Source organism: the organism of the source record quoted next, unplaced genomic scaffold (genome assembly GCF_019419815.1).
Source record: "Pyrus x bretschneideri cultivar Hongxiangsu unplaced genomic scaffold, Pyrus_bretschneideri_v1 Contig31, whole genome shotgun sequence".
Classification (NCBI taxonomy): domain Eukaryota; kingdom Viridiplantae; phylum Streptophyta; class Magnoliopsida; order Rosales; family Rosaceae; genus Pyrus; species Pyrus x bretschneideri.
Genome location: NW_025999624.1, coordinates 3843386 through 3854652, shown reverse-complemented (window position 1 = coordinate 3854652; position 11267 = coordinate 3843386). Strand labels below are relative to the sequence as shown.

Genomic DNA, 11267 nt, shown 5'->3' with positions numbered 1-11267 from the left:
GGCTTGATAATACTCGCAACTGTAGACGTCTCATTAGTGCTAGGAGGGGAAGAACAAGAAAAACGCAGTTTAAAATCCTACACAAAAACCTGTTCATGCCCCTCCCCACGACACCACCATAATCCATTCCCATCTCTTATCTTATTGTTTTCATTTCTTTTACTTCTAAATGTAGAACTAAGATGGGAAAGCTTTTTTGAGCCCACATTACTTCCTCCTCTCTTAAAACTTGGAACAATTCATCAATGATCTGAGCTTCAGTTTGTAATTCATCGTTACTGTTTATGTTATTGTTACCAATGGTATTAGTATTCATAACTCTCTTTTGAACCTTGTTAAGCTCGTTAGAAAACTTATTTACAAACTAATTAAATTCAGGATGCATTAACCGCATTGCTTCAAACTTGGGAGGTCACACTACCATTGACATACAAGCTGAATCAACTGCACACGTCGGTTGATCCTTGAAGTGAAGCTACACATGTAGCAATGCAATAAATCCATCTTCCAACCTCATTCCATTCAAAACCTCTTCTGAAGAGTCAAGGTTCTAAGCAGGCATGTCTTCAAGAATATCTACTTGACTGTGCTGCTTCTGACCCTCTAGAAGATGAGTTGCCATATGATCTCGGAACCTCTCCCCATTGTCGCCTACTGCTACTTCTTTTGAACATCTGCTGGCATTCTAGATGTGCTGCTTCCACTGCGTTTCTTTTGTGCATTCCTCATCTCCTCTTCGGTGCCATACCTTGCACGCTGCAACATGAGTAAAATAAACACCACAATTTCTTAGAAAGTTGGGATTTTATCAATTTTGTGAAACAGAATACCCAAACAATAATCACTAGATTATCATTGACCAGAATATGAAACATCTCACTGGTCTCTACCGATAAAAGTTTAAAACCCATAGCATATCACTATCTAAGAGGAAAAGATCTCTGATAACTCAAATAAGGATGATGGCAGTAAGAACAAAAAAGTACAAACTTTTTTCAACAAAAAGGTGCTGCACAAAGACTTGTTTATTTGAAACATAACCGGAAAAAAAAAGAAAAAAAAAGAAAGCATTATTGCGAAGAGTTTTGAGACCTTGGTTGGGTCTGAAAGTACTGCATATGCCTCCCCAATCATTTTAAAAAGCCTGTCAGCATCCTTGTGCACGTCTTCTGCTATCTCCTTCCAACACCCATTATTGCTCCTTGAAAAGAATTGACCAGCCTATAAAAGAACATGTTAGACGGTGAATAGCAGTAAGCAAGCTACAAATCATAAAATATTACATACCTTGTCAGGATGATGTCGAAGTGCAGCTTTCCGATACGCCTTCTTGATTTCTGATGCCGAAACAGATGGTTCAACTCCCCTACCATTATAGCCGAATTAACTTAATGATAGTTTCAATCAATTATACTCGGAATTAAACTACCTTGAAAAGCTACACCTTTTCTAGGAGAATCATAAACGGCATGTGTAAGTATTTCTTAGATTCCATGGACTATTCTTATCTGCCTACAATCCAGAGCATGGAGCATTACCAATGAGCTTGTTGTAAATAATTAATTATATTATACCAAGGAATTATCAGCAAGCAGCTTCAGTCTAAATTTTCATGATAGCATAGGCTCTCCTATACACTTCACTGTAAAGCCAGCATTTATTGTTCGTTTTTTCAATTGCTTAAATTACCATCTGGAGAAGTTTTTTATGCTTGGCAATTAAACCAACAGAAGGATACTTTACCTATTGTGAACAAGATGGAAGTCAATGAACCACCCATAATTTAAAAAATTGGTTTCCTCAGCCTCAGCCTCAACAGTTATAGTTAATTACTCAGTACACCCACCCGAATGTATAACAACTCAGCCTCAACAATTATTTAACTGGATAGTCTAGCAGCATTCGTGTAAACGTCCTAAAGAGGGGCCAGTTTGCAACCACACGCCAGAAACAAATATAGGTGCAGATAAACTTACAGAATAAGGTACATATCCAAGGGGATGTCCTTTCTGTCTTTTTCTTCTATTTTTGAAAGTTGACGACGAGCTTGTCTCAAGACATTTGTGCCGCTAATGGATCTGTCAGATGCTCCACACAGATTAGTTTTTTCCTCTTCCTGCTTAGCGAGAATAGATACCAGTCTCCGAAGATCTTTAGCGGCTTCTCCATAATCTCTTATCATCTTGTATAATGTGGCTCGTCCAGAAATAGCCTGCCAAAAGTATAAAAGAAAACAGGAACTGACATAACATGCAGGAGGACCCAATCAAAGAAAATTATTGTTCTGAAATGCAATATGCCACAGGAAAGGCAACTTTGTAAGGATTGTTAAAGCGGTAAAGCACCACCTACTAGAGGAATGACAACTTCATTGTGTTAGTGTAGTCTTCTTCCATCCCCAACATAATCGACCCATAGACTTCAAATTTTAAACGTTCGTAGACAAGCAACCACTTATAACTCAAGAGGCTTAAATACAAAAGGTTCACAAGGACCAATAAGTTCAAACCATATAGTATTTGACAACTCTGCCAACATCTTGTACAACATTCTGAAAGTTCAGGTCACTCTTTTCCAATCTAGCCCATTGGTATCACAAATGTGGGAGGCAAACAATTCTAATCCATATGTCTATGTCAATGTTTCCTGATTACTTTATCCCACGCAAACAATTCATAACAATTCCATATCCTTACGAAAAATTAATCACCAAGGAGCATTTCGGTGGTCACATCCATTCTAAATGTGTAAATATATTGCCTGTGAAGCACGTGTAAGGGTATGTTCTACACATCTATCCATTGTTCATTGGAGATTGGAAAATGATATTCACGTTACAGTATAACATAACGCAATACATGAGGAAACCTGAGCAAAGCACACCAGATTTTTAAAGTCTATAAATGAAATCTAACCCTGGAGAAGCTGCACTTTGAGGTTGATATAAACCACAAACCAAAAGATATGGGAGAAATTATTAGTTAGAAATTAAAAATTATAATGGATGTCGAAAATGGTGTCAAAACTGAACTGACTGAAAATTCCTTCGTTTTAATCTTTTATCCTGGGAAGACCTTCTAAGTAGAGTGAAATACTCGTATCTAATATATCTTAAATTTTCAAGGGTGAACCCAAAGGTAAAATTCTTGAATATCTTAATCAAAATTTGACCACAAATTTGAGAAGTTCAGGAGATTGCAATCTGAAATTAAAACGTGACATTCTTGGAAACTTAGATATTTGTGCCTTGCAATTGAAATAGAAAGTTCTTCTTCAAAGAAGAAAAAAAAAAAAAGAAGAAATAGAATTGAATTAAGTGCTTTAAGATTTCCTTGAAAATTAATGTGTTAGACAAGATCCATTTATTGCATTTCCACAGGAAGAAACCGCATAAACACACAACACATACATTCCAAATGCTCCCCAAAAACAGGCGGAAAGCTGTGTCACTAAGAAAATACAAATTGATTAGGGCACATTGATGGCTTGTCCTAGACTAATTGCAAGGATTGGCTTGGTTGGTTCTATTTAGGCCCCACATTTTAAATAGCCTAAAATAAGCCCACATAGAGAAGTCATAATCCAGTCCTAGTCCGGTCAATCAAACGACCCCTTAATGACCTAACAAGACTACTAGTTTGTATATCTCTGATATCAATCAAACAGAGACATAAAACCAGCCCGTCCATTTACCAAAGAAAAAAAAAGTAATGAATAAGTAAAATCATGAGCAATGCCATATCAAAGAATCATTAAGAAAACTTCAGCTTTGAACAAACCTTTAGATAATTTCCATCAAGAGCTATAGCTAGACTGCAATCAGCAATAGCATCAGTAATCCGGCCCAATGCGTTGTATGCACCAGCACGATTGCAAAAACAAAAAGCTGTAAATGGACGTGATTCAACATTGCAGCACAAAGCAGTAGTATAATGCTCAACAGCTTCAGTATGTCTTCCAGCCTGAAATGCTTCATTCCCCGCAACCTACGATGTACAGTAACAAAGAAGAAAGTCACTACATAAGCAGCATGTATATGCAGTAGAGCACTTCGTATTTTTCAATTAAACAGTTAATGATGAATAAATTAAGGGAGCTGCTATTGATACTCCAAATAAGTAAAAAGTACAAATTTTCCCTTTTTATAAGGGAGGAGTAAGGGATGACCTTTGTGGAGTACCAATAACACTTCCCCAAAATTAAACGCATCAAACATTGGAAAAACAAACTAGTAGACACTGAAGAATGCCAAGCATAAACTAAAGTGCAACCTTCTTTTACCCTGACACCACTTGAAAAAGGAAATATTGTGCGAGAAAGTGATTGGTTTGTAAATATATCTGCAATCGAATGACTAGAAACTACTATATATCTCAAAAACAAAGAATTAAAAAACCCGTAGGCAGACATCATAGCAAGTGCTAACATATGAGAAAGTTCCACCAGGATAACCAATGAGGTTTGATAATAGGCCTTTTAAGTAACAAATACACTCTTTGTCTACAGGAGGAAAATGACACGGTTAAGAAGGTCCCATCTAGTTTTGAAAATACTTCATGTCTTTATTTGTAATTATATGTCGGCAAGACAGCTGAAGAGGATCCTGCCCAACTTTCTTTAATATGGGATGAGGTATGAGTTCAAATATTTCTACTCAATTGTGATATTACATGTGCGCCTAGAGAGGATTGTACAAGTCAAGAAACACGGCACAGACTGAGCATACCTTATGAGACAGAAGTTCACGTACAACGAGCACAAGGGGTTCTGATGATTGCAGAGTTTTTCTCCAATTCCTGGACATTCGCATAGTGTTAGGAACTTCAAGCAATAAAAGCAAACCTTTAAAAAAATTTAACATCTAAAATCGTGTCTAAAAGTTACCTATATGAGGTTGACATCATTTCCTCATATTTATCTAGTGTAGCAAGACCCTCCTCGAGTTTTCCAAGATAAAAATAGGATTTAAAAATCATGCGGCACCGCCAGAGTCTGAAGTAAAAGTACTTTGAGAGTTCGGAACTATCTGCAGAAAGGACCTGGTCATTGGTATCTGCTGGAAGGGTGTTCTTTTCCGCAGAACTAAGGGTCTGCTCACACAGCTCAATCACCTCTTCATACCTCCGCACCTGCTAGGGAATACAGAATTCAACCCACAACTGACTGAAAATCATAGTAGCAAAAACCAATAAAAGAAAAAACATAATTAAATAAATCACTAACCGCAAAAAGAGCCTCTGCTTTCATTTCAAGTAATTTTTCTGAGCTAGAACTTATTACCAAAGCTTCATCAATAAGTTGTAAAGCACGCTCGGCATTAGTTGATGTTTTCCATAGCAAAGGTTCAGCAGAAAGATTCAGGCATTCAGACACTTTCTGCCAGCAATTAAAACCCCAAATCAGTTTGTATACAAACACTTCTCCGTAAAAATCCAATGGTTAAAACAATGGCTTAAGATTTGATTGATATTTTGCAGGGATGATCCAATTGAGACATAATACAGATATTTCAGATCATTAAATACAATGCAGATAGGGATCCACAAGCGATCCCCATTACATGCAAAACTTGGCACGTGTGTACATGTATGCAATATAAAACTGTTGTTGGCCAAAAAATAATAAAAGAAAAATGTATATCTTAACCTGAAGTATAAAAAACGACCTCTCAAAATGAGCTAAGTTATAATGTTACATAAACCAAGACTTAAAATATAAATTCATTTTCACTGCTGCTAACAAATCATAATCCCTACGCATTTGAAACTAATGTCCAAAGAGCTGCCCATTATCTAACTTGGTCCCACATTTCATCTACACCCGTTCCCACAGTAACATGGGATAGGATACACTTTTGCAGAACCAGACCTCTCAAATTAAGATACAAAAACCTGAAGACTTGAAACCTAAATTCATTTCACAGCGGCAAATGCATCCATCCTTATTCGAAACTGATGTGCAAATAGCGGAGCTGCCCAGTATCTAACTACGTCATAATTTAGTCCCACACCCTTGTATTCTTTAAAATTCTTCTATTACGCTCCACCCAAATATTCCAAAAACTGCCAGCACAAAAGCAACCCCATAAAAATTTAGCTTTCCTCCCCCATCCTAAAGCCTCAAACTTGGTACTTAGAAGCTCAAAACAACAATTTGGAATAACCCAACCAGCTCTAACTCCCTTACACAATTTTCATCACAACTGTGCAGAACAAGAGCAATGGAGAAAATATGATCCACAATCTCCTCCTCAGATATACATAAAATGCACCAAGTGAGGAGATATACAAATAAAAGACCTTTGCTTTTGAATTTGAGATTTAGGAGAGTACATGGAATACTATAGTTCAACCTTCAAGCTCACACTGCTTTGATCCTATATCTCTCAAACTAATTATAGATATATGCTCTATAAAATTTTTTTTACTGGCCTGGAGGATGCAGAATGGTTATTTAAAATTCCCAAAATTTCATTATAATATCTTGCTTATATCACACATAAATCCACTAAAATACTCATCTTTGCCTTCTTGTCACTGTTCAAAACAGCAAAACAGCCCGACAATAACTCATTCTAATCCAAAAGAAACTCAGACCAAATTTAAATTCACTGTCTACCAACAATACGAGGTCCTTACTCAACAATAGCCTTTGCAAATACATTTGTCAGACCTCCATGGCCATCCTCAATTGATACCAACTTGAAAGTATAGTTCCTCTAACCTGTTCCACAGGGTTTTACTTGTACTACAACCAAGTTATAAGAATTCCTGACTACAATTTCACAACCTCCCATATAATCAAGTATCAAACATGAGCAACAATAATTATGAGCATATTTGAAATCTGCAACGCCTTCAGACGAAATAATATATTCAAGATGAAAAGAAGGAAATTAAATATAAGTTAAAACCCTAAACAGATCAACACTCCAACTTTGATCCCTTTTTCCCATGTCTTTTCTCTTTACAAGCCAAAATAGGGGTTTTACAATCAGAAAATTCCTTATTTCTTCTTGGCTCAATCACCCTACAAACTATGTGGTGTGCAACTTAAACTGTTTTTAAGAAAACGAGAAAAAGTTTCAGCATTATCAGGGTTCAGATGAGTACTGTATTAACCAATTTCATGTACACAACATAAGACTTAGAATTTATAATGTACACAATGTACGACTTGGAATTTATAAGTGATGTTAAATGTAGACTATGGTGAATCCCATGGAAAGCAGTAAGATCGGGTTTTTAATTAATTACACTACCTGTGCTTTTCGTAAGCCATCAGAAGCTTCTACTGCAATCTTTCGGTCCACATATTCATCATTTGCCAATTGCAGGCACCTCCTAAAATTGTGTGAAGCATCTTCAACTTCCCCAAGAGCAAGATAACAGCTTTAAGAATTTTAAAACGAAATACAATTAGGGAAGGTTATGTTGTGTGAAAAGAAAAGCAATTATGAATTTATGACTGAAAAATTCTATGCCGGAACTCAAAAATCAAAGCGACAAAGCACATTCAATAGGAAATGCCTAATCAAAGACCAGCAGAACAACATATGAAAATTATGAGAAGCAGAAATTTGAGTGCCAGTAAAATATCTTACTTAAAACTAGACGATCCAAGAACAACAGCACAATATTGTACAAGTAATGGTAAGTAGTAGACACGGCATTCGTGTCATGTTTCTTGTGTTCGTGACGTTTTCGTGTCATACCCGATAGCTTAACGGGTCATGTCGTTTAATACTTGTTAAAGTAAATAGTAATATGACCTGATCCGAAATCAACCCGTTAATATTATCAGGTAATATGACCCGACCCGTTACCCGTTAAGAAAAATATATTTTAAATCAATAAAAATGAAAAACATAATTTGACCCAAAAAAATGTACAACATAATACTAAATTAGTATATACATACTAAATTTTGAAGTTGACCCCTTTATGAAAGTTGTAAAGCTTTTCATTACGAGTGATTACATTTTTCACACTTCGACAATAATTATTATTAATTTTATTAATTTTGCACTCAAATAAAAAAAAATTGTTCATGAGATTTGGAGGGTTTTAAAAATCTAAACGACCATGTAACTATCGTCTAAGCATTGAGAATGCAATTATGAATGTTTATTATGCTTTCACATCTTTCAGACTTGTACATTAATGATTATGAATTTTGTTTATTTTGAACTCCCTTAAAAATACTATTCATGAGAGCTTGTATGGTTTTAAAAATTCAAACGATCATATACCCATCCTCAAAGCATAGAAGATGTGACTACGAGCGTTTACATATTTTTCGCACATGTAAATTAATTATTATAATTTTTTTAATGTGTTTAGTATTTTTAAATTACTTGATATTTTTATTTTTAATGTGTTTTATGAATTTTAATCTCAATCTTTGCCTATAATATCCTATAAAAATAAATAAATAAATAAAACTTAAATTTTAAAATTTAAAATTTATATAGAATAATAATTAATAAACAATATATACATATTCATTATATCTATTGTATTTTATACTAAGCTTTTTTAAGTAGTTTAAAAAATTAAAATCATCAAAATAATTTTTTTCTTATCGTGTCGAAACAAATTACCCTCGTGCCAGTCTCGTGTAAATATGTTAAGAATCCCTTATTATTATCATGTGACCCGATAATGACCCGATTAGTTATCGTGTTGAGCCGAAACCTATTATTTTTGTGTCGTGTTAACGGATCGTGTAAGAAATTGTTAGGACTAGTAAGTAGCAAAAGTCTAACAATCAATTGTATTAAAATTGAACAAGAATTATAGCAAAATTTTAAAATTTTAAAGTCCATTTGACTTTTGTTATAAATATATATATCCAACCATATAAATTTCAAGTGGTTGGGTTGTAAATTCCAAAACTTCATGGTCTAAAGTAAAAACGCACTAGATATCATGAAATGTCTGCGTAACTCATCCTAGTTTATGTCGGAAAGTGAGATCAACAAAAAAAGAAGCTGCGTTAGCGCAGAGGTTCATACTGGAAAGTCAAAAGAAAATATCAAATAGTAAAGAGAAAATACTTACTTGGAAGCTCTAACCTGCACTTTCAGGAAGTTGGGATCAATTGCAGCAGCCATCATACAGTCCCCAAGTGCATCTCTTATTCTTCCAACAGTCAGACATGTTGCTGCACGGTTGCTATAGCACAGCATCAATGCCCTAAGACAGCTTCTAGATGTCTCATTTCTAGAAACGCAATTCACTCCTTGTGTGTAGCAGTCCTCAGCTTTAGACAGATCCCCATTAGAGTATGCTTCGTTTCCCCTGGAGGTGTATCAAATTCAACAAAAAGAAGCTCATCTTTAGTACAGGGCTATATTACTCCACTCAGAGGTCCAAATATAACTAAAAGGGACATCAAACAATGAGTTTTAAGAATAGACAAAGATGACCTTCGTCGCCACTTTTCACATGCCTCCTGAGCTGCGGCTGCTTCAGCAGAAAAAGAAATAGATTCTTGCTTTACCGGACTTTTCTTTATCTGGAGGCGTTTTGATGCAGATGCTTGACTTTGAGCAGCGGAAGAGGCAGCCAAGGTGAAGCTAGACCCACTTCTATTTTCTGAACTTCCACCATCAAGCACGGCGGGGGCAGGAGACGGAACAGACGGCGGGTTTAGAGGACCGTCGACGCTTCCAGAAAATTCGGAAGGGAAAGCAGCAGAGTCCAAGTTCCGAATCCAATCGAGGAAGGCAGGGTCGCGATTCCTAATACTATTGAGCTCGGCGGGGCTGAGTTTCCGAATCAAATCAAGGATTTCAGGATCGACGCCTTCAGGATGTTCCGATATCCGTCTGGTTCTGAAGTACTCATAAATTATGGCCAGCACTGACAATGACAGCGGTAGGACGATACGCGCCGCTGAAAACATAGTTTTTGTGCTGATGGCGGCGGCGACGGTAGCTGAAACTGGATTGCTAGGTTTTCCTGTGAACTTGCAACTAGCAACTACATTATGGATGAAACAAACTCTGTCATAGGATCAAAGTATTAAATCAAAGTCTGCTTTGTCTAGACGCATGTTTGGATTGCTTTTCAATTCCAAAGCTACTTTAGGAAAAGTGGAGAATCTCATAGTCAGATAAATGACTTGCAGGCTAAGTCTTCGTAAGGATTAAAATTTCAACCGTTAAATTCGATAACCATGATAACCGTTCAAATGGATTGAATTTGAGTTTGAAAATTCGGGTATATTTTGGTATGAGGAAAAACTGTAAATATTATTCGGTTATGGTTTTGGATATGGTTATAAGATCTCCAATGCATATCCGTACCCGTACCTGAATCAAATAATATATAATATAATATTATATATAATATTAAAATATTATATAATATATGTGTGTGTGTACGTGTGTATATTTATTATTGACTGAATCTTACTTTGAGAATACAAAAATTGCATTGTGTGAATTGCATTTTGTGGCAAAGTTCAAAAGTTTTGATATGAATCAATGTGACAGCTCGTCCCGGAAATTTTAAAAACGTACGCGTGAAAAGACAATTTTGCCCCTAGTGCGATTTCTTTACGTTGTGTGGTTGTTTTGAGTTAATGTGGCTGGTTGTGGACCACACACACACTCCCATAATCTTCCTCACCCTTTCCCCCTATCCCTGCACCTGTCCCGAGCTCCCTTTCCCTTCCCATTTTCCATACAACGTACGGACACACACACAAACCCATCAAATCTTCACAGATCGAAGAAACCAAATACATATCCATGCTCGTGAGGCTTGTAGGAGTCCAACCGTACCCATTTCAGGTAAGGTTACCATCGTTTTCACGTTGAACTCGAGATGCCCGATTTTGGTACTGTTCATGCACACGTAATTTCTCATGTTTTTGGGAATTTCAAGCTTGTAGAAAGCTTGGTGAGGTCCCTAGGAGGCTCGGGGTGGTTCGTTTGAAGGTTTTGGACGTCGGGATCATGAGTTTCGAGGTTGGCCGGAGTTGGGGGTAATTTCCAGGCGAGATTTCGCGGATTTTAGCACTTGAAAGTGGTATGATTTTGTTCCTCTCGTTGTAAGCTTCATTTTGGTACCAATTTTGTGAAATTTGGTTGAAAAACGAGGAAGATAGGACGATTTGAATTTTTCTCGATTTTCCGACTCCGGAGCCTCGCCGGAGAAGACGACGGAATATTCCGTCAAAACTGACGGAATATTCCTAACGCCGTTGACGGTTACCGTTAGGGATAACGGAATATTCCTGACGGCATCAGCGTGCCA

The 11267-nt window shown here is 36.5% G+C and overlaps 1 protein-coding gene across 2 annotated transcripts; it reads right to left on the bottom strand.

Moving 5' to 3' along the window:
* Positions 1 to 238: 238 nt before the first annotated feature.
* Positions 239 to 10034, bottom strand: LOC103963787 (dnaJ homolog subfamily C member 7). Of its 2 annotated transcripts, none has more exons than XM_048590355.1 (11): positions 9431 to 10034; positions 9063 to 9302; positions 7262 to 7391; positions 5224 to 5376; positions 4885 to 5132; positions 4727 to 4796; positions 3780 to 3986; positions 1977 to 2212; positions 1288 to 1366; positions 1093 to 1221; positions 239 to 756 (listed from the first exon to the last, which is right to left on the bottom strand). In XM_048590355.1, exons 1-11 carry the CDS (start codon positions 9907 to 9909, stop codon positions 658 to 660), a joined length of 2070 nt encoding a protein of 689 aa, XP_048446312.1. In that variant the 5' UTR covers positions 9910 to 10034; the 3' UTR covers positions 239 to 657. The 2 variants fall into 2 exon arrangements, with proteins under 2 accessions (XP_048446312.1, XP_048446313.1); XM_048590356.1 differs by having other exon boundaries at positions 4885 to 5129; positions 9431 to 10033.
* Positions 10035 to 11267: the final 1233 nt, after the last annotated feature.

Excerpts from the sequence above, each read along its gene's own strand:
- LOC103963787 (XM_048590355.1), bottom strand. The coding sequence starts at position 9,909 with ATGTTTTCAGCGGCGCGTATCGTCCTACCGCTGTCATTGTCAGTGCTG. Across the intron at positions 3,987-4,726 it reads GTGAACTTCTGTCTCATAAG|GTTGCGGGGAATGAAGCATT; the intron begins GTATGCTCAGTC and ends TGTACATCGTAG. Across the intron at positions 2,213-3,779 it reads TTGATGGAAATTATCTAAAG|GCTATTTCTGGACGAGCCAC; the intron begins GTTTGTTCAAAG and ends TACTTTTGGCAG.